The 24,683-nt window shown below is 38.3% G+C and overlaps 1 protein-coding gene across 1 annotated transcript in view; it reads right to left on the bottom strand.

Moving 5' to 3' along the window:
- The window catches only part of LOC125236718 (bicaudal D-related protein homolog), a 191,787-nt gene that overhangs the window by 34,325 nt on the left and 132,779 nt on the right, over positions 1-24,683 (bottom strand). The window contains exons 6-8 of the mRNA XM_048143638.1: positions 16,169-16,389; positions 1,173-1,325; positions 225-329 (exon numbers count right to left, since the gene is read on the bottom strand). Of these exons, the coding sequence (XP_047999595.1) occupies positions 225-329; positions 1,173-1,325; positions 16,169-16,389 (479 nt within the window). The remainder of the gene's footprint in view (positions 1-224; positions 330-1,172; positions 1,326-16,168; positions 16,390-24,683) is intronic.

The following is a 24,683-nucleotide window of genomic DNA, read 5'->3' as shown; positions in this document are numbered from 1 at the left end:
TAACCCAATAATTGTGAAAGTAAAGCTTTAGCGCCTGCAAGTTACAGTGCTTTGCTATGCTATTATGCAGTCGAATGATGAATGATTGGACTTGGTTGCCTTAGTGATTATTTAAAAAAAAAAAAACACGTCTTTAAAGTGTCAACCAACACCACTTTTGGCCATCAAGCTGCAGGAAATACATCACATTCAAAACTTTTGGTATTTAATGTAGTTGTACTGACCTGCCACTGTTCCAACTGCTGCCCCAGATCCACCTTCTGCCTCACCGCCTCGTAAAGCTGGCTGTTGGCCTGCATCAGCTCTACGCGGGTCTTCGCGAGCGCCACCTGTAATACCAGACGTAAGATTGTTAAGATTCCATTTTGGTTCAAGATTTATTTTGTGAATTTCGTCATGCCACTAGCGAAACATGACACTTATGCTATTCTAAAGAACATTATCAGCTTTGTTGATAAAACGAAAACATTCTAAACTAGAAAAAATAACGTTAAAACTCTAGAGGAAATTGAAGATAAACAAACGAAATTGTTCAGAAATTAAAGCATTAGTTTGAAAATATGCGATTGAATTTGATAGAGATCACTCATCTGCTGTTTGCATGTAGTTGTAGGTATATCTAAGAACATTTGACCCGGCATAGAATGCTCAAAACAGAGTTCAGCATCTAAACTAACTCAAATAATTGACTACTTAAAGTTATTTAATTGAGGTAATTAGCCCAACATAAGCAAAACATTTTGCTCGATTGAGTATTTGAAATCGTCTTACTAGTATTCTTAACAAGCTTAGTGTACTACAAATAGGTAGGTACGAGTAAGTGGCTTACAGATCCGACTTAGTTGACAGACACGACAAATATAAGTAAATAACTCTGTGAAAAATAGATGGAGAAGAGAACCTACCTACTCGAAAGTTTCAAAATTGTTGCTGATCTTCTACCGTTAGTTTTTTCACGATACTTAATATTGAAAACGTTATGGAAAATGTAAGTTATTTTCGGTAAGTAACTGTTTGGGGGCGCTGGTCAACTTCTCCACATGCAATGGATGTTATTTTCCTTAACATTTACCTATCGAGTAACGCATTCTAAAACGTCAAAATTGCACGGGTAAGGGTCAAGGGCATTGACCTTCATAATTTATGGCAAGTGTTACCCAATAAATGCTTACCTCAGCTGTCTTCTTCCTCTCTATCGCTTCGTCTCTCTCCCGCCTGGCCTGAGTGACGGCTTCATCGTTCTGAAGACTGCTGTAGTTAGCGTCGTTGAGCAGTTTGTCTCTCTCTTCAGCAGCCGCACGCGGTTCTACTTCGGCCACGGATAGCTGGAATAAAACAGAATTGCCAGTTAACTTGTTATCTCACGATATATTCAAGAAAGATATTTGGGAAGTGTTTTATTCCTGGAGACTTTGTGCCTAGACCACGCACAGCAGACGACGACGAAATTTTTTAATACTGTGAAGCTTTGTCACAAGACACAGAAAAGAAATGTTTGGAGACTTAGAACGCACGGTACCAAACCGTGGTACCAAAAATGTTCGGTTCTCAGCTGCGTGTTAGTGGAAACAATGAAGAATGAAGTACATAAGACGTTTTTATATGATCAATATTCAGTCTTACTTAGTTAAGGTATAGACATGTCATCGCCACGATAACAAAGCGTGTTACAAGCAATCGCCTACAAAAACGATTACATTCGACTCTCACGCAAGAAGTAAAAACCAATCGTTCGCAGAAACAACTTCATTCCGCGTTGTTTGACCCAATTACTATTGTAAGGTGCCGCATATTTGCTATGATTTAGTGCGATCATCTAACAATTATCATTATGACATATTTCTCTTCTGTTTGATAGATGTCGCCTCGCTATGCATTAAATAATAAATAATAGTTATTTGTTTTACAAGGGGCAAAAGTTGTTGTTTAACCGCACGTGCCCATATTGAAGCCCGAGCAAGCGAAAGATTCAACATTCCAATATTCAAAAAATGGAATCTTGAGCGTTGCGAGGGTTTCAAGGCACGAAGGTAGGAACACAAAATTTTCACCACACCAACACGAGAAAATAGTGACTACTTATAAAACATCAAACTAAATTAAATCCAGCAATCTATTCAATATTTATGATTCAAAATAATTATTTGTAGGTAAATTCTACCAGCCAGTTCAAGGCATCAAGTTAAAATTTGTATGAAATTACTTTGCACTCTTGTGGTTAAAATTTTTTAACTTAAAAATGAAATTTTGCTATCCGTTTTCGAATAGCAAAATTGATCTTTTGGACCGTTTGGTGTGGTGAAAATGATATCATATTGTAGAACATTCTTACATAGAATGACTGAGCTCCTCGACCTCGATATTAAGCTCAAGGAGGCTTGTATTTTGCTTGTATTGACAATGAGAAGGCACACTGACATTTTTATCCCACCAGGCGGCGCCTGTGCAGGTGCTACGACATGTGACTGTCATTCATATGTAAGAGACAGAGAGAGAAAAAATATATCATCTTCTCACTCTCACGTATGAAATTCTTTACCTGTGCAATGGACTAATAAGGTGGCGCCGTCTGTCATAACTCTCATACCCTTTGAGTGTGCCTCCCAAGTGTCTCCTCATTGTTGGTACAGTTAATCCAGTGGTATTTTTACGTAAAAGATTCAATAAAACGAAGATAAAAGATAAAACGATGAAGCAGCTTTAAATGCCGATACCAGGTTAATGTGTATGATTATTGAACATTGCAAAACCCCGTTTAAAAACAATGAAGATTATGCGACCTTATTCGAGACGTAACAAACATTGTTCATACTTTCCTTTCCTCTACGGAAGTAGGTAAGATCGTGAGAAATAAAGATATTCTTATTGTCAATTAAGTAGTTTATGGTAGTTATATCTTGTGCGAGATCCGCCTTTTAATATTGTTTTAATTTTAATGTTGCCAGTTGCAAATTCTCGGAGTTTTTTTTTCAAATTATATTTTTAATTTGAAATAAAAATTGCCAGTAAGGAAGTGTTGACAATCTTAAACAGTTTAAAGTACCTAATTGTTGTAAATTATTTACCTTACTTGATTAAGATATTTGTAAAAATATAGTTGGCCAATAAATTTGTCACTGGGACTTAATCTTCTCGAGGCTGAGGCGTAGGGTTAGAGCCGGCGTAGCTTTAGTTGACATTGATATGCGCATTGTGATATGCCTACTTGGAAAATAAATATTTCATTTCATTTCATTTCACGGCGCGAAATACATATTTTCTATGGGACCTACGTTATAATAGCATTGAGCATTTTTTTTAAATTTGCTGCGTGAAACTGTTAAGCTTAACTTTATCAGACAGTAAATAAATAAATAAATATTATGGGATATTCTTACACAGATTGACTGAGTCCCACGGTAAGCTCAAGAAAAGCTTGTGTGGTGGGTACTCAGACAACGATATATAATTATAATATACAAATACTCCATATTCGGGATTCTTTCGGGATTTAACAGTAACTGGTAATAAAATTCGATTTAGAAGTGAAACAGTAGTAAAATAAAATGTCAGCTGTGGTGTTCTATTCCTAGGTCAACTATAACCAATTCTCTAATCAGAAATTCCTTTGCATCATGCACTTAATGACCTTTCACATGCTGCAATCTAGTCAAATCGGTGCAGAGTCGCGGAAAGAAAAAGAAAGTAGAGCGTTGCGTGCTCTATGCCGTTGAGCATTGTAAGCGGCTAATGTGAGAAATCTATGCTCGATTAAAATAAAGAGTCAACCTAGTTTTTAGGTATTTGACGCCCAATTATGATGGCGCGATTTCTAAGCAGTTTCATAAATATGAAAGCACTAGCTTTTGCCGCGGCTTCGCTCGCGTTAGAAAGAGACAAAAAGTAGCCTACGTCACTTTCCATCCCTTCAACTATCTCCACTTAAAAAATCACGACAATTCGTCGCTCCGTTTTGCCGTGAAAGACGGACAAACAAACAGACACACACTTTCCCAATTATAATATTAGTATGGATTGCGTTGTAGATAGGTATCGTTTCCGTAAAAATACGAAGGATTTTTTTCACCCTCACATCTGTATTGTACTTTCAATTATTAAGCTAAATGAGCATTTCTTTTTTTTGCCAATAAAAGAATTTCGTTTGTTTTAGGGAATTTTAGGTCAATGGTACTCAGAATCACGAGTACTTTCAATCTTACTGGGAGACAAAAGAGTCCCAGAATTTCCATACATTTTTGTTACTTTCTTATAGGAGGTAGGGCATAGCGAATGATATTCCGCTTTGTGTGGTAGGGCACAGCACAGCGGATATTGTCTCGCTCGAATCTAGAGCAGAGCCCAACTGGGGTAGTACCTCCGCCTTACAGAAGACCGCAGCCAAATAGCACTAGACCCTACTCATAGTGTTGTGTTCCTGTCGGTGAGTAAGGCTGCCAGAGCTCAACGAGGGTGCGGTGTGCTGATGACGGGAGGACTTACGGAACTAACTTGTTCCGTTTATTGTCCTTTGAGTCGTCGGCAACCCGAACCCTCCTTAGAACTTGTACACTCCTTTTTGCTGTGTACTTAACACAGCAAAGGGAATGTACAAGTTTCTAATGGGGTGGCAACGCGCATGTGACACTGTTTGAGTTGCCGGCGTCCATAGGTTACGGTGACCGCTTTACATCAGGCGGGCCGTATACTTGTTTGCCACCGCCGTAGTATAAAAAAAAAAAAAAAAAAAAAAAACTTTCCTCTTTTGTTACCCCATACAACATGTACGGAAAATGGTGACAAAATAAGAAAAAATCGTATGGGACAATATTTTTAACTACTAGGATTGGAAGAGCTAGTAATTCTGAGTAGAAATAGCATATTTTTTTCAAAAATATCATACTTCATAAAAGTGGCAAAAAAAAAGAAATGCTCAAATGAGGTTTTCCGCATTGTTTTTATCACTATGGCTGGAAGTTCTTCCTCACCTATTATTATTCTATACCTAAATTACGATCTTTTGCCAATCTAGAGGATGGGTAGTAGGTATTATCACCCATAACATCGGTATATCTATTCAACATTTGTTATAACTCTGTTAGAACGTGATATGGGTGAATAGACTTTTTCTTGTCTGTTATTGCCATGGTTACGATCTCCTAGAGTCACGCCCAGGACAACATGCATTTTTCTGGTGTTACCAAGCCCTTTCCTTAATTTGCCACCTGCAAACATGGACTACATGCATGCTTGCATAATTTCAGTAGCATAATTTTGCTTAAAACCAGCGTGACTCAGGGGTCCGTAACCATAGCAATAACAGTCAAGAAAAAGTTGATTCACCCATATGTATTTATACAAGCGACTGTATACTGACACCGCAGAAATTTTATATCAATGAATTTTTCGGATATCCGTGGATTTTCCATTTTAACCCGTTTCTTGTCTACGTAAAGTATCTCACTTTAAACTTTAGTACATTAAACCTGACCGTGCGAGGGTTGCATGACCCCAGTGACGCAAGAGCACTCCGCCCAGATTAACGACCTTACCAAGTTACCATGAAGTACTAGCAAGCCGAGTCGAGAGAAAGGGACACAGCTTTACCAGTTATATAGCTCTGTCCTCTCTCTGAACCTAAACTGAACGTCTTTAGTACTTGGTAACCCCCTGGACTGTACCTGTTTAGTATTCGCTACGTGATTCACTCGCTTGAATTAAACTATAGATCTGGTAAAACCACTTGTTTGCCACCCCTATACTAGGTGGTTATGTAGATGGCTACGTATTCTACCTATCTGGATATAAATAGTCTAGTCACATTTTCCCATTGCAAATGGCACGCAGAGTTATCTTGGCCCAACACTTTTATTCATCCTTGAATTATCCCGGAATTTTGATACGGTTCACTAGACCCTGGGGTCCTCTTTGGCATCTAATCTAGGATTTAGATGCTACTAGTTTTACGAAAACGACAGATATTACTCGGTTTCCTAAAGATGTTTCACTTTACCGAAAAGCGGCCGATTCAAATATTCTATCTACTCCACGTCAACGCAAAGAAAGTTGTAATATTATAAGAAACAAAAGCCGTTCCCAATGACATAATCCCGGGGTCACCATCCACTTTCACCCCGAATGGCAACCGACCCGTGAGCTTACCAACCAGAGCGACGCGATCCGTCAGTTGAATCAATGGAATTACTCGATTACAGTAGGACGCCTATTGTAAACAAATAAATCGGTTGACTATGACTGAAAAGGCCCGCCCTGACGGTATGACTAAATTCACAATTTGATCAGAAAAATGGCGCGAATCTCGTCTAGCGAACACAGGTAGGCACCTACTACCATCAACAATTGGCACTTGGTCTACACTAGTTGTATTTTTTTTTGGCTGAACTCAATTCCCTTTGCTAATTATCTACATTACGTGAAGAATAATCATTGTGCGTAAAGATATGCGTAAATTCATAATTAGCTTAATTATATGAAGGAATATTTAACTAGTTTTCAGAATGAATTAATATGACCCACAATGGCCTTACACAATCGTAATAAAAAAGTAAAGATGGCACTCTATGGCGTAAACGTCAAATTTCCCGCCGTTTTTTACTATTTCTAATCTTTTTATAATCGGACAGCATTTGCGTGAAAGTTTCAACCTTGTAATGTGGTATTTTAACTTTGTGTCGCCAACCAAGGTTAATCGCCTGAACTCTGCAGTTCGATTTTTCAGTTGATCAAATAAGAACCTTGTTTTGTAATAGTTTAGGTTAAAACTATAACTTAAATTGGCCATAATGGATGTAGATGGGATTAGAGAGGTTAAATAAAAAAAAATAACCTCCAAAATAGCGAGGGCGTATTTTCACGTTTAAGGCTTCGAGCAAGTATCGTTCTGTCCTATTTATAGTTAGCCCAATAATAGTTACGAGTGGAGAAAGAACCTATTCGTGTTATTAGATTGCATTAAAATGTAATTCAATCGGAAAATAGAACAATGAAAATACTCCTTTTTCTTATACGTTTACGAATAAAGAAAAATGCGTACTATATGTATATAGGTAGTGGCTACAAAGGAACAAATATTTCGAAAAAAATAAACTAGCAAAAATGTGGCTGACGACACAAGGAAAATGCTCTTGCTAGTATAAGTTTTATGTTCATATTTAATATTGTGCTTTTATTGTCCAGTTGATGTGTGTAGTTGATATATTAGCTAAGTATGTGGTGTGTAGGTCCTGTCACTGTGTACTAGTTGAAGTATCTTTAGCTAGTCGTTAAACTATTCGCAAAACTTCATAAAAGAGTCATATGAAAGTTTGACGTCACAGCAGCCATTTTGAATGAATGAATGAGCAAATAAGACCGGCGATAAAGGAAGCATTTAAATTTGTTCCCGACCGTTTGCCAACGTTTAATAGCGACATTAACTTCCTTTACGATGAAATATGGCTTCTGGAGTAAGATAAACGCCTAGTTTAAACTATCTACAGAATAGTATAAGTAATAGGATTTCATAGAAAAAGTTTTTGTTTGAAGATTATTTACCTGCAGATTGATAAAACGAATTATTTGTTTTAATTTTATGAACTCGATATATCTTCGTTTTTCGTGAAAGGATTCTGTTTCAAAGAGAGTCATAGGCTGGCAACAGACAGTCTTAAATTTCATAATCTTAAAAAATCATAATCTTATGAAATCAGATCGAGTGCACGGATTCCCATACAATTTCGCAACTGTCCACACACAGTCTTATTTTTTAAGATTATGATTTTTTTCAGATTGATCTGACAGATTGCGAATAATTTGAATTTTAAGAATGTGTGTGGCAAGGCAGTCAATCTTATTTTATAAGATTATGATTTTTTAAGATTATGAAAATTAAGACTGTTTGTTGCCAGCCATAATGGATATTAATAACGGTCATGATTACTTTTTTTTTTTAATGAAATGAAATGAAATGAAATGAAATATTTATTTTCCAAGTAGGCATATTACAATGCGCTTATGAACGTCAAATAAAACTACGCCGGCTCTAACCCTACGCCTCAGCCTCGAGAAGATTTCAGTCCCCCCTCAGTTGGAGGAGGGTATCCACTATGGGACCGGCAAGAAACTCGGCGGGCCACTTCTTTTCAAAACATTACATCTTATATTTAACATGCATTAAAAAAAAACAAGATACAATTTAATAAGCAAAAGTATTCATAAAAAAAAAATATTAACACAAGAAATTATACAAAGTACAAAGCTATTATGATTATTAATAAGAGATGTTAGAGATGTATAGAGTCTCTAAGTGTCAAAGTACATCTAAAAAAATTATACATGAAGAAAAAAACCGAATAACTAAAATAACTTTAGAGTTGTAAAAGACTCTTGTTGTCTTAAGCAAAGGAAAAAAAATATATATGTATACTTAATCTACTTTTTCCTTGGAGATGTATATGGTCTCCAAGAGTCAGAAAGAAAAATAAACAAACAAGGACCGAACAGAGTGCCTCAACGTAATCTCATTCAAAATTAATGTTACATAGAATAGCATAGCCCCTATTAGCTGAAACAGACCGGTCTTCACAAACAGCACCCGTTCACGAATATGGCGCGTATCTCAGCCATCGCCTCCCTCAACCTTCATTCGGGAAGGTGGCGACCCGATCAACGACGTCACCGTAAGCAAAGACTTTTTAGCGAGCATGACATGTTCAAGCTGTCCGGGCTGTATTAAATATTCCAATAATAAGTGAATACGGTATACCTAGATGTAAGACACAACATTCCGTGCTTGTATGTTACATAGTTTAAATTGACTTAATTGAAAACAAGATCTTGGGAGATGTAAAAGGTCCCCACAGTCAATTATAATTAATGGGATATAATAAAAAATAAAAATTTGGAGGTGTAAAGGTTCTCCAAGTGTCAAAAGAACTAGAAATAGAAAAAAAAAATGCGTATGAAATACAAATTTCACGTCAAGAGACTGTTAAGCTAGCAATCTCCAACTAATTCTACAGAATACATAACTAGTATGTACTCAACAAGTCAATATATATATATATACCAAATTATAATTATACAATAATAAGGATCAATAATTTAAACAGCCAGTAGCAACAGCGCCTTAAGCATGACACAATGACTCCCCGGACACTGCTAGCAAAACTATGACAGATTTTGAGCCTGGATAGTCGGCCATGGTGTAGTATCTCCCAGGTAATCATCAATTTTGTAGTACCCCTTTTTGAGAAGTGCACTTTTTATGTACTTCTTGAATGAAGTAAAGGGCAGATCCCATGCCTCTAAGGGTACCTTATTATAAAATGTTACACAGTTTCCCAGGAACGATTTCTTCACTTTCTGTAGACGAAACTTGGAAACCGCTAGCTTATGTTTGTTCCGTGTATTATAACTATGAATATCTGACAGTTTCTTAAAGGACTCTATATTCTTATGAGTATACATTATCACATCTAGTATGTATTGTGAAGCTACTGTAAGGATGTCTATCTCCTTAAAGCGTTCCTTCAGTGAGTCACGTGACGCCATGTTGTAGATAGATCGTATTGCCCGTTTCTGGAGAACGAAGATGGTTTGAATATCTGCTGCTTTTCCCCAGGCCAATATGCCGTAAGACATAACACTATGAAAGTAACTGAAATAAACTAGGCGAGCTGTCTCCACATCAGTTAATTGCCTAATTCTCCTTACGGCATACGCGGCAGAGCTCAACCTTTTTGCTAGGGCAGATATATGAGGACCCCATTGCAGATTGCAATCTAAAGTAAGACCAAGAAAGAGCGTATTCTCGACAAGGTCCAGGTTTTCGCCATTCAGCGTGATGGTAGTATCTGTCTTCCTTACATTGGGTAAAGAGAATTTAACACATTTCGTCTTCTTGGCATTAAGGAGCAAGTTATTTGCTGTAAACCATTCTAGTACCTCCTTCAAAGTTTCATTCACATGGCTATAGTCACTCAGTTGCCTATCAACTTTGAAAATTAGTGAAGTATCATCAGCAAATAAGACTATCTCACATTTGTTCTTTACAAGACATGGCAAATCATTTATATACACAAGGAAAAGAAAAGGTCCCAGAATAGAACCCTGTGGTACTCCAAGCTTTACAGTTGTACCGTTAGATTCAGTACCATTTACAACCACTTTCTGGGTTCTTTCGTTTAAGTAAGATTCAACAAGCTGTAAAGCTTTAGAGGATAGACCGTAGTGCTTCAGCTTGTGTAGTAGTGTGTCGTGCTCCACACAATCGAAAGCTTTGGAGAGATCGCAGAAAATACCGATAGCATCTAACGAGAGTTCCCAGGCATCGTATATGTGCTTGATTAGCACAGAGGCAGCATATGTCGTCGAACGACCTCGTGTAAAACCAAATTGCTGATGCTGAAGTAATCCATTCGTGTTAAAATGTCGAAGCAACTGGTTCAATATAATTTTCTCAAACACTTTGCTGAGAACGGGAAGTATGGAAATTGGTCTAAAATTTCCAAGGTCATCCTTGCTGCCTGATTTAAACAGAGGAATAACCTTACTATACTTCATCAGATTGGGAAACACACATTCCCTAACACAAGCGTTAAACACATCGGCTAGATAAGGTGCCACGACGTCAATAATTGAATACACGACTTTCACAGATATCCCCCAAATGTCCTCACTGTTTTTAACTTTTAAGGACTTGAAAGTTTTAATAATCTCTTCGGGGTCAGTAAATTGGAAATATAATTCCATGCTGCATTTCTTAACATTGTAATTGTCCAAGTAGAGACCTGCCTTAACTACAGAGGAGTTTAAATTCCGTGTAGTATCAGTGGCTATGTTGGTGAAAAAGTGTTGAAAGGCGCCAGCAACATCGTCGTCTGCAGACAATACTTGGTCTTGAACTTTTAGTGTGTAATGGCAATGGCCATCACGGGGTTTCGTCTTCCCGGTTTCAGCGTTTATCATATTCCAGGTAGCTTTTATTTTATTGTCTGCCGACCTGACCTTCTTGCTTAAGAATGCAGACTTAGCCGCGGCGCAAACTTTCTTAAACACTTTTGAATACCTCCTTACATATTCAGTAAAATTTTCATCATGGTTAAAATTCCTCATTTCATACAGGTCATACAATCTCTTCCTGCTTCTGTGGATACCGACGGTGGCCCAGTCACTAAACTTTGACTTCAATTGGCCTTGCTGTACAGTCTTCGTCTTAAAAATATTCTTGTGGACGTCGTGGATGACACTCGACAGTTCCCCGTATAATGTATCAGGATCTTGCTTGCTTATACCTGTCAAAGTAGGTACCTGCGATATAATAGATTCTCTAAACTTATCCATTCGGCTAGCAGTGATAGGCCTATACGTAATCGCTTGCTGTTGTTTTACAATGTTGACTTGGAAATAAGCTTTCTGACCACAGTGATCAGAGCTGAAACAACTAAAGACATCTTTCTTTTCAACTTCACAATTACAGAATATATTATCCAAACAAGTCGCCGTACTGGCTGTAATTCTTGTGGGCTCGTGGAAAAGCGGAAACAAGTCAAAAGACTGAAAAAGATTTAAGAATCTAACTGTGTGTCCATGCGTGGGATCTAGTATATTAACATTAAAGTCCCCACAAATTATTATCTTCTTACTGCTAACAAACACTCGTCTCAACGCATCTTCCATCACAGACTCAAAAACGCTAAAATCCGCCGAAGGTGGTCTGTAGACGCACATTATAATGTGATCCTCCAATTCTATACATGATATTTCTATAGTTCGCTCAGTAGAAAGTTTAACTATGTCATTTCTTTCTTTACATTTAAATTTATTTTTTACTATAATCAATGATCCCCCGTGAATGGCGGACTTTCTACTGAACGAGCTAATTATGTCATAATTACAGATATTAAATACTAATAATTCATATTCTTTGAGCCAGTGCTCCGTAACGCACATGACATCAATATCTTGTGATTCTAAGAAAAGAACCACCTCTAACTCTTTGCTGGAGAAGCCCTGTAGGTTTTGGTGAACTAACCTAAGCTCATGGGGCCTCTCCGCTGTCTCAGCCGTCAGTTTAAATGCTGTGGGCGGCCCGCGGGGGAGGCTGCGCACGCGCCGGCGCTCGCCGCGCGGCCGGCACCGTTGCCACTGGCCGAAATGTCAAAAAACCCCGGTTCTACGTTGTAAGCTAGTAATTTTGCTGTCGTCACTTTACAATTCCGTGGTACATTCAAATAATTATCTCTTAGTCTAAAACGGTAATTATTTCTTTTATACATAATGTTCAGATCAATCAATTATTAATTAAATTTCTATAACCAATATTAACGTAAAATTTCAAGCGCTACGCTCCGAATAGCTCATGGTGTACGAAACTTTATGGACATACAAGTATATTGCCCACGTTTCGTTTCGGCAGTAATAGCGTTTCGGTGATAACATCAGTAATTTAGTTTATGGCCATGGCATTATATTGGCGTATGTGGTATTATATAACCAGTAGCAATTTAATTGGTTTGACTTTACAAAAATATTTACTACGAATTTTCTTACGTAGACTTTTTGTTCAAGATCTTCAGGCCCTGATAACCTGTAGTTATGTTATTGTAATAGGTTTGCGTACTTTAGTTCAGCAATTCCCGTTACTTTCTTCTTCCTTTTTTGTTACCAGATTTCTATACATTTTCGGTAACAAAAAAGGAAAGTTTCATACAATCAACCTAGGACATTTTGAGAAACCTAGTGGAAATTGCTCAGCATCATGAACTCTATCAGCCTACCAATTTTTATCCAAATCGGAGACGTGATCCAAATGTACAAACTTAACGGGAATTGCTGAGTTGATGAATTTTGAATTAGTGTTGTTAAAAAAATATTAGAAATAAGAAAAAACTTCAAAGTTGTTATTTATGGTGTTTGAAACGACCTCACATACTGTTTCATTTATCATACCTATGGGGTCGATTGAAACTTCCGTTCTTGTAATTTATATAATTATTTAATATGTATTAATTATGGTCATGTAAATAATTGATTTCTACATAAGGTCGGTAGAACTTTGAAACAACATTTGTTTAAGAAATAAATAAATAAGATTTAATAAGGATGAATAAAATATTTACAGGCCATCAATATGTATTAGGTATAACGTGTTTCAATTGACCCCAGTTTATTCAATAGTAGGATGGTATCTATAATATTATAACTATTATAACATACATTTTTCACGACAATTCTTATGTTGCTACGAGATAATTATATAAGAGTGAGCACGGGAGAACGTCCCACTTTGTCAATTGTCATAAAGCCGCTTTGTCAGTTTATTCATATAAAGATACAAGTAAATCCCGCCTTAATGGTAACCGAACCGACAAAGTGGGGCGTTTTACTAAACACTCTCACAATTTTCATCGGTTTGCTTCATTGCAGCACTGGCAATCGAAATTAAACCTTTATTAGTCCGCATGACCTGACTGGTCAACTTTTTGCACAACGTAATTCACGTGTCACAATGTTTCCCTAATACGGATTAACCAGACTACCAGATTAACAAAGATCTATCGTAATCTACTTAAGCTGTGGCTCACGTTTCGCGAATTTGCCAGTTTACCTTGCGGGCCAAATTTGACGCGCCATTTATGTACGAATCATTGTAAAAAGACTATCAAGTTGGCAATATAGTCCAAATTAAACTTGGAAACAAGAATTTCAAGTGGATAATAGTTAAAGTAGGTAAAAGAGCTGGTAGCCTAGCGGTTCCGGAGGTCGCGGGTTCGAACCCCGGCTCGCGCCAATGAGTTTTTCGGAACTTATGTGCGAAATGTCATTTGATATTTGCCAGTCGCTTTTCGGTGAAGGAAAACATCGCCAAATTTGACGCGCCATTTATGTACGAATCATTGTAAAAAGACTATCAAGTTGGCAATATAGTCCAAATTAAACTTGGAAACAAGAATTTCAAGTGGATAATAGTTAAAGTAGGTAAAAAGAGCTGGTAGCCTAGCGGTTCCGGAGGTCGCGGGTTCGAACCCCGGCTCGCGCCAATGAGTTTTTCGGAACTTATGTGCGAAATGTCATTTGATATTTGCCAGTCGCTTTTCGGTGAAGGAAAACATCGTGAGGCAACGGGACTAATTCCAATAAGGGTCTAGTTACCCTTCGGGTTGGAAGGTCAGATGGCAGTCGCTTTCGTAAAACTAGTGCCTACGCCAAATCTTGGGAGTAGTTGTCAAAGCGGACCCCAGGCTCCCATGAGCCGTGGCAAATGCCGGGATAATGCAAGGAGGATGATGATGATGATGATGAATAGTAGGTATATAAAGTAGGTCAAGTAGGTGTATAAACTTATAGGTAGACGTCGCTATAAGGCGTTTAGAAATTGAGAGATGACCTGGAAAAATTCGCACGCATCCAGCAGGCCTCCGTGGCTAAGGTCACAGCATAATAAAGAGTACTATCGTACCGTATGGCCACTCCCGCTCCCCGCTGAAAGTGCCGCCCACCCCCTCTCGCTTACCTCACAGTTACCTCCTGTCCAACACGCGAACAGTCGACCTGTCATATTTCACTCATACAAGCATAGTACGCGTTCACCTACACGAGCTAAGACTGTGCTAAGGTGGTCATTGCGACGTCTGCGGCAAAGCAGTTAGGTCACATGTTCGAGCCCTGCCGGAGGTGTGAACTTTCCATCTTTCTTAATCCTGATAAAAAAGAAGTTTAGAATATAAAGTTGTTTGTCGACAGTGTAAGATATATTGAACTGCTGTTCAATTGCGACTGTCTGTCTATTCATTACATTACACACGGCATTGTCAGTATGAGTATTTGTAACAAAAATATCGAATCATAGGTTTTGTTTGTACGTATTGTAACAATGTTGTATTGTTCTGTCTTTACAATTCATTGTTTTGTATGATTGAGTGTTTAAGTTTTCGTAAGTTGCAGGTTATACGAGAAACGGAGAGTGATTATTTATCTGACTTTATAGTATCCAGAATCCATAATTTCTAAAACCAATAGGGATGACGACTACATAAAAAAAAATGGCATTCTGTTTAGTCCATCAGTTAGATCGTCTAAAAATACTGAACACATATTTTTCGCTTTTTCTAATTAATGTAAAAATACAAAGATATAGAGCATCAAAGTTCCGGGAGCGGGGTTGTGACGTCACTTCTAAGTAAAAATTGTACCTAGGCGTGACGTCACGCGAAACTTCAATGCACTGTATACCGTCGTCATTTTTCGTTTACGAGAAAAAAGAAAACACACGTGTCTAAAATTCTTTGATAATCTAACTGACGGACTAATTCGTTTTTTTAGTCGTCTCGCCTATTGCTTACGTCTTTCACGGCAAAACGGAGCGACAATTTGACGTGATTTAAGTGGAGATAAGGGATGGAGAGTGACATAGGCTACTTTTTGCCTCTTAATTAAAATGGGGAGTGGAAGTTTATATAGAAAATTCCGCAATTTTCGAATTTAAGTTTTAATGCAAGCGAAGCCGTGGGCAAAAGCTAGTAATTGTATATATTATCCATCATCCAGGCATCCAATAGGTCATCATACACGTGGCGAATAGCGAATAGCACAATAGTTGAACCATTAAATCATATCGCCAAGTTAGGCCCGGCCGGCTTCTTGAAACATCGCCAGTAATCGCAATCGATTCGATACCGACTCGATAAGAAACGTGAAACGTTGACTCTCGTTAATTTTCACACGGAGATGACGATCTTGACATCGGATTTATTTGCAAAGTGATACGGTGATGTAATCGATCGTGAATAACGAATGAAACTATAAAAAAAATGCAATTAGAAAATGTGCATGAAACTTCATCAAATGTGCATCAAATTGTTGACATTTTGTCATTCAAATTAATCGCACTAATACAGAACATTTCAACGTTGCGTACATGACCACTCCTTACACATATGTAGATGACATAAACTATATTCTTATAGCTATAAAAATCAATAGAAAAGCCTAATACTCGTACCTTAGATGACAGATCCGCCATAATCTCGTTCATCCTCATCAATATCTGTCTCTTCCTCTTTAACGTTCTACGCGCATGTAGGAGTGCGCAACTTCACTGTGAAGTTGCGCACTCTAGCATCTGCTAGCGAACACCCTAGAAGCTTCTATGCAAAAGTCTACTCTAGTCTAGTTTAGAATGTAATCTTACCTTAGATGACAGGTCAGCTATAACCTCATTCTTCTCATCAATCTGCCGCTCCCTCTCAAGCGCTCTGCGCGCATGCGCGGCAATGGAGTCGCGTACTCTAGAACCTTCTAGCGTCGCGTACGCGGCGACGGCGTCTGCGCAGGCGGCGAGTAAGGCGCCGCGGCGGAGGGTTGAGGATTCGTCGCCGTCCAGAGATGAGATGGAGAGGTCGGAGTGGAGACCTGTTAAAGAAATGAAGGTTTAGAGACAATTTTCATAAGTTTACTTGGTATATATGAAACTGCTGCGATGCTTTTGTAAAGGCACTGTCTTTTTTATATTAGCCTTAGGTTTTAACATGGTTTAATGTACACAAATAGATAAACGCACGCCTGTAATCCCAAAAGAGATAGGCAGAACACATGAAACTGAGCTCAAGTTTCAGAATCACTTTTAGCAATTAAGCGACTGAAAGTCAACGAAATGTGATGTTGCGGTGACAGGTTGCCAGCCTCACGCGGCTCGCCTACGCCACAATTTAACCCATATCCCACAGTCGACTTCTACGACACCCACGGGAAGAAAGCGGGTGGTGAAATTCTTAATCCGTCACCACACGGGCAACTTCCATCAAAACAACTAAGAATTATGATTCCGAAACCCTATTGACCTAACTACTTACCGATTATTTCCACTTGATCTCTCCCGTTAATTACCATCGTTGGTTCAGTTTCGCCACAATGATTAGCTCTAAACATGGGAACATGGCGAAACAATGAGCAGTTAGCTCAAGCTTGACCGACTTTGAACAACGAGGTTATGGTGTTTTACGGGATAACTTGTGTGGAAAGCGAATTAATAAATGCGTATAGTTCGTGCATCATTGAGCAAGTAATTCTTACGATGATCCATATTAATGATGCACTTTAGTTGTTTGTCTACCATCTATTTTCCTCTCTCAGTTATTCTAAGGTTAGCTGGAAGAGATCCCTTAAAGGGATAAGCTTGCCTTTGTACATAACCGTTATAATTATTCTCTGTACATGTAATTTGTTATGTACAATAAAGTGTTTAGTAAACACTGTTTACTACTACTACTACTACTGCTAATATTATAAATGGGAAAGTGTGTGTTCTGTTTGTTTGTCCGTCTTTCACGGCAAAACGGAGCGTCGAATTGACGTGATTTTTTAAGTGGAGATAGTTGAAGGGATGGAGAGTGACATAGGCAACTTTTTGTCTCTTTCGAATCCGAATCCGCGGGCAAAAGGCAAAAGCTAGTCATTAAATGCCGCATTAGTGCGTTATCACATTATCCGATCCGATATCGGATTTAGGAAGGATGGAAGGCAAATGTCAAAGATGCCATATCGGCCCTACATTCGATATCGGATCGGATAACGGGAAAACGCAGTTCGGATCTTGTAGGTATTATCATGATACAATAGAATATAATTATTAATTGCAACTCTTGGATTGCTGGGCAAGGGCCTCCCCTCGCTTCTTCCACTCAACTCTGTCATTTGTGTAACCCTGCCTGTCTGTATAAAAAGCGTCCAAGTTATCCCGCCATCTCTTTTTTTTGTCTTCCTGAACCCCGACCTTTTTTTAATATTATAAATGGGCTTACTCTTGGCCACAGACTAACCAAAGGCAAAGACGTGGCCTACGATGGAGTGAGCTCGCCCAGAAGATGCCTGTTCACTCTTTGGGGTCCATTTCTCAAAACTGAAAGTTACAAGTTACAAGCGGAAGTGTCCTTCCAACTTGTCATATTAGACATTGACTACCACTTGTAAATTGTAACTTATAGCTTCGAGAAATGGGCCCTGCACCCTCCTCGGTGATCATCATGGCCCACCGTTCAGGGTGCGTTTTTATCGGTATTATGTTTGGTTAGTGCCACAATTCACACAACACACACACAAATCACAATTTCGATTTCTTTCAAACCCCTTTTGCCAAGAGTGGCGCTGAAACTTGAGTAGTTCATGTGCTCTGCCTACGCCTTTATGGGATACAGGCGTGATTATATATTATGTATGTATGTAATATGTACGTAGTGCCCAAATCTTGGTAAAGATTCGCTAAACATGGGTAATACCCATATTATGTTTAGCAAATCGTTTACTACCTAAATCTTGATAGTAAATCTACCAATCCAACTATAATGTAAGCCAATTCAACCTGTGGTAACATCAACCATCTGCCAAAAGAATCACAGATGAACCGCTATCACAAACAATAGGTCGTAAAGTTGACCATACACGATTATTCGGTCGTGCCATGCTCACACTGCCACCGATTTTTAACCCTTTTTACGAAGATATAAGGTTTATATCAGCAATTCCCGTCAACTTTGTACAATGCCACGTCAGCAAATTTTAATTGATCCTATTTTGTTACCAACATTTAGTAATATAATTCGACTTTCGTAAGATATATACAGGATAATTGTTATAATTAAGAAAATATAGATACTAGAGAACCTTAATGACGAAATAAAACTTAATAAAATCTCAATTAATCAACAAAATCTTGGTAACAAAATAGGAATTAATAAAAACAAATTTAACTTTTCCCTTAATTTTTGTACAAAGTTGACGGGAATTGCTGATAGATGGTCAAGAGTGATGGCCTGATGGGTACAACTTGCCCAATACCCATTACCTATATGTGAGTTGAAGTGTGGGAATGCGTGGTTATATTTTATTATTTGTAGCAATTGTAAAATAGTGATTGCGTTGCTTATACAAATGATGACATTTTGTCACTATTGTCAGTCAGCCTTAGAATTTAAAGTTTTACTGGAAGAGGAAATTTTCGACATTTGTTACACGTAAGCTCGAAGTTTTTTTTAAAGTCAAAACGATTTCGGCTTCATTCGAGTCGTGAAAAACATGATCAGAATTCGAGAGTTTTTATAAAATAAGTATTCGAGAACTGAGGGGGCCCGAAGGCTTGTAGTGTGAGACATGGTATAGCAACCTGTCACTGCAAATCACAATTTTGTTTTCATTCTACCTCTAAAGCGAGTAAGATAAATGAGGTCCACATAATTAAAGTCACATACAGGTCGAAGGGATTAATTAACATTATTTTACCTTTTGAACCCCCGACGCAAAAACGACGGGGTGTTATAAGTTTGACGTGTCTGTCTGTCTGTCTATCTGTTTGTCTGTCTGCCTGTGTGTATGTCTGTCTGTGGCATCGTAGCTCCCGAACGGATGAACCGATTTAGATTTAGTTTTTTTTTGTCTGAAAGCTGAGTTAGTCGGGAGTGTTCTTAGCCATGTTTCATGAAAGTCGGTCTACTATGTCGCGGTCGGGGGTTTTTCAAAATTTTAATTTTGTGGTTAGGTTATATTCGTTTCTATAGCCGATAGCGCATAGACCAGTGCAGTGAAAATTTAGCAGTTTCATGCGCTTTGACTACCATTTTCAGGAATACAGACTTGACTTTGTCTGTATGTTTAAGCAACCGAAAGAAATGTAAATGGCCACGGAAGCAGACGTGTTAACACGTCCTTATTCAGCCGGATTAGCCATCCAGTGCATAAACCGCACAATGACTGCATTACGTTGCGTAACGTGCACTGTTGCAACTGATAATGCATTCCGAATATTGTGTGGCAAGTGATAAGCGCGGCGAGATCGCAAGAGGAAACATCCTACTTAGTTGACAGCGTTTTTAACCCACGACGCAAAAACGACGGGGTATTATTATACGTTTGACGTGTCTGTCTGTGTGTGTGTGTCTGTCTGTGGCATCGTGGCTCCGGAACGGATGAACTGATTTAAATTTAGTTTTGTTTTGTTTGAAAGCTGAGTTAGTCGGGAGCGCTCTTATCCATGTTTCATTTGGTTGATACATATGTATGCTAAGAGATGTCGCAAAGTGAACCGTTAACTGCTAAAGAATCAATTTCCTTAACAAATTGTATTTCACTCGGCAACTCTAGCTAGTCAAAGCGACTGATCTGACTTCCTTGCGATGTTTCGTTCAATGTAATCGACTGGTATGTATGACATTTCACAAAATTACCTCTCATACAAGACGTCTTCCGTTTTTTTTAAAATCGATGTTAACAAACCCATTATCTAGCTCAAATTAAGTAGCCGCCAATACGTCAACTGCTATAATACTCATCTCTATTCACCCCGCGCGCGGCCCATAACCTGGGCCGCCCATCGCGCCCCCAATTAGGTGTGCTTGCGACGATTTCATCCGATGGCCGGTTGTCGCGAAAATGGACGCGAGAAAGTTTGCATTGAACTAATGCGTGTGATGGAGTAAATTCAAAGGAAATGCGATTTTTTTCAAGCCTTCTCTCAATCACTTTGACTGCCCTTATAGAGAGGCGATACCGACCGCTCAAATAAAATAAATCCATACTAATATTATAAATGGGGAAGTGCGTGTGTCTGTTTGTTTGTCCGTCTTTCACGGCAAAACGGAGCGACGAATTGACGTGATTTTTTAAGTGGAGATAGTTGAAGAGCTGGAGAGTGACATAGGCTACTTTTTGTCTCTTTCTAACGCGAGCGAAGCCGCGGGAAAATGCTAGTATGACTATACAATGACCTCAGGACATCTTACGTCAATATGTTAATATGTTAAGTGTCTGTATCCTCCACTCGATACGTAAAGAAACCGCGTTGCACAATGCGCCTGCCACGCTCGCGCCCTTGCGGTCGCGGTTCGGTTTCATCGCGACGCGGATCTGATGCGTCTGAGGTTACTTTTAGTTGGAGACTGACTCTTTACATTGTGACATCAAAATGAGTAAATGATGCTTTTACTAACGCTCTGCTATCTCAGTTTTTGAACTTTTAAAATACATTTTCTCAATATAGGTGCGTGATGGAGTGACATCGCTTGTCATAATATTAGGTACCATCATCGAGTACATACCCTAATAGAGCAGAAATGTTATTTAATTTGTTCGAGAACGATTCCGCCAACTCGCGGCTACTCATATCCCCTCTCACTGCGCTCCCATTGGCTGATACAAGGTCAAGTAATAGGTGCTAGGGTTGAGGTAGTGCGTAAGTAAGGTTTATCGATAAGGATATTTCAACCCTTTACGCGCTTTATGCACCACCGTGTGTGCAAGCCCCAAAAGTCCGTAACATTGCATGCACACACGGTGGAGAAGAAATCTATTACATACTACTATATATTATTATTAGTATAAAACACGGTATACAAAAAGGGAAAACTATATTGTCTTGGAAGTAATGGTATAATAATCAGATTATAATTATTTTAAGTAAAAGTTATGAAATTTTCCAATCCCTAATTATGTATCTTCGAATTTCTCAAGTTGTGTTTTTTATTTCGATTTATATAGCAATTTATTATTTTACAAATTACTTGAACTTAATATTTAAATTAATACATATATCATATAGAGATTTTACGAAATCCTGTCACCTAAATATACCCAAAACATATCTAATTACACCTAAGAATTAGGTACCTAATACCTACCTACAATAAAGATTAAATAAATAAATAAATAATCAATCAAGCTTAACATAATCGATAATATACAAATAATCGACATAAACCATTAATGCAAACATTAGTGCAAGATAACTTTCTCGTTTCCTTATTTAAATAGAGTGTGTTCATTATGTAGTAGGTACACACAATAATATTCCTTACTCATTACTTAAATATCGATACACCACTTGATGCTATAAATTAAGCATGTACAACACTAGTGCAGACTGGAAAGAGATGGTGCGATGTGAATTGAGTTACGTGGAAGCAAGAGATAACGACATACGTCTAGCCTGCGTCATCACCTTTCACTTTTGATGTCCAGTTTAACTTGGCCTCCGGACAAAATTTAATATAAAGTAGTTTATAATTTAAAATCGTAACTTACCGATGAAAAGTTATTCCTTATGTTTTAAAGTCAGATGTTTTGCTGTTTTTTCTACGAAACTGAATAGAACAGCACGCCATTATAATAATAGTAAAACAAACTATAATTTATTTCGTAATTCGCAGAGACGTACGCACGGATCCAATACTGGATTTGTACTATTTTAGTGAGAGCGTGCGCTAACATTTATAAGTGACAAATCACATATCCGTTGCGCAGACGGACAGCCTCATATTACCACTCTATTGGGTATGTCCTCGATGGGTACCATACAAGGTAGTCTGATGTTGAGCCCATACGATTATACAGCGATTATACAGGTACAGCGGATGAAATCTCGACTGGGCGGCAAATGCAACTGGTCCATTTTTTCCATGTTTTCATTATTAAATAGAGTGTCCACCGTGCACCGGTTATATATGGTAGGCGTGTTGGATACATGTAGAACTCAACATCATAGTATAATAATAGAAAAAATGGATTAGTTACAATTGCCCCCCAGTCGAGATTTGCCTCGCTGTACCTTATACTGACATAGAAAACCTTATACGCTGACATAGAAAACCCCACAAGATAAGCAGCACCGCTGCACCAGTCATGCACATCCATATTAATATTATAAATGGGAAAGTGTGTGTGTGTGTCTGTTTATTTGTCCGACTTTCACGGCAAAACGGAGCGACGAACTGACGCGATTTTTTAAGTGGAGTTAGTTGAAGGGATAGAGAGTGACATAGGCTACTTTTTGTCTCGTTCTAACCCCCTATTTCCCTAAAATGGAGGGTGGAAGTTTGTATTGAGCATTCCGCAATTTTCGAATTTAACGCGAGCGAAACCGCGGGCAAAACCTAGTAGCGAATAAGTAAGAATACGTCGTTGGTCGGTCGTTTTTGTAATAGTTATTTGTTATACAAGGGGGCAAAGTTGTATTTTAACGCCGAGTGTGGAATTGAAAAACGAGCAAGTGAAAGGATTCTATAGTTGAACCACGAGCGAAGCGAGTGGTTCGAGAATAGAATCTTGAACTTGCGAGTTTTTTAACACACGAGAAGTAAAATACACTTGCACCCGAGTGTAACACAAATCTTTTCCCCTCACTATAGCGAGGAAACTACAACGCAAAAAATGCGTTTATCACTGCTTCCAGTAGTTCCACAGGTGGTAAATCATCTTTATTACTAGATTCACCTACTTTTATAAATTTTAAAGCAGTTAATTTGACTTTATTCAAGGTCAAATTACTTTACCCACTAGTGGATAAAATGCGTTTTTACCCGCTGGTATTAAAGTACAAAACACGTGTTTCCGAGCTAGTGAGGGGAAAATACTTTTTTATATACCTAAAAGTGTTTACTGATCAGGATCACGCACAACCTTTCTCCCCAAACAATAGGGTGTCCCTTATTTTAATCTTTCGAAAAATTAACAACGCATACCCTCTTAATATGATCATATTACCCCAAAATACCATGATAAAAAAATTCAGTTCATTCCTGTAAGAGGAACCCGTGCCGACTTGCACCTGAAGTTCCCATACAAATTACTATGGAGAAATTTGCTTAAGACACTAAGTTGATATTTTTATTTATTTCGCATTGTTTTTTTGTTCGCATCGAGATGTTTATGTGAAATATTGTTTATACGCCAGTACTATACTCGGTAAATGTCAAAAAAAATATGAAAATTAAAAATTTATTTTTTGGATTTTCATACAATGTATGGGAAATTGCATGAAAGTCGGCACGGGTTCCAGTTATAGGGATGAGCTGAAATTTATTTTGAGGGTGTATTGGGGTAAAACGAGCCCATTTAGGGGGTATGCGTTACTAATTTCTGTAAATCGTAAAATAAGGGACACCCTACCAAACAAGTAACAAAAACAATATCAAATGTAGGACAGCGACCCAACAATAAACTCCTTACAAGGCTAGGACACACTTAACATACTTTACCCGGTTCTGAGCAAACGTATCGGAATGTGAATCATATAAGGCTACCTTTCCACTTAGCCAAATCAATGCATGGAATAAATGCTTGTGATTCAGCGAAGCGTAATCACATATATCAAATATATAATAGAATACAAAGACTTGATTGATATATGTGTAACCAATTCTTCCCCTTTTCTCTCAATTATGTTCCAAAGATCGCAAAGGCAGCTGAACACAGGCAAGATGCATGCACAGGTAGGTGTGATGACTAACATAAAACTCGGAAAATGATGTGTAAAGAAACTCAACCTTCAAATCAAGAGTAAACAGGCATCTTCTGGGCGAGCTCACTCCATTGTAGGCCACGTCTTTGCCTTTGGCTAGTCTGTGGCCAAGAGTAAGCCCATTTACAATTAAAAAAAAAACAAAAAAAACAATGTAAACACAAAATAAATTAAGAGTAGGTAAGTACTAACAATACTAACGGAAACGATTAAGTAAGGGTGTTTTTCAACCAAAAACGTTTTGCGATGCGACGTATGCGTCTTTTATGAAAGAACCAATAATAGCCCCGTGTGGTGACGGGTTAAGAATTTCACCACCCCCTTTCTTCCCGTGGGTGTCGTAGAAGTCGACTGTGGGATATGGGTTAAATTGTGGCGTAGACGAGAGGCTGGCAACCTGTCACTGCAATGTCTCAATTGAATT

The sequence above is a fragment of the Leguminivora glycinivorella genome, chromosome 19, assembly GCF_023078275.1.
Source record: "Leguminivora glycinivorella isolate SPB_JAAS2020 chromosome 19, LegGlyc_1.1, whole genome shotgun sequence".
Lineage (NCBI taxonomy): Eukaryota > Metazoa > Arthropoda > Insecta > Lepidoptera > Tortricidae > Leguminivora > Leguminivora glycinivorella.
The sequence above is the reverse complement of the archived record's forward strand: the minus strand, read 5'-3'. Positions and strand labels throughout refer to the sequence as shown.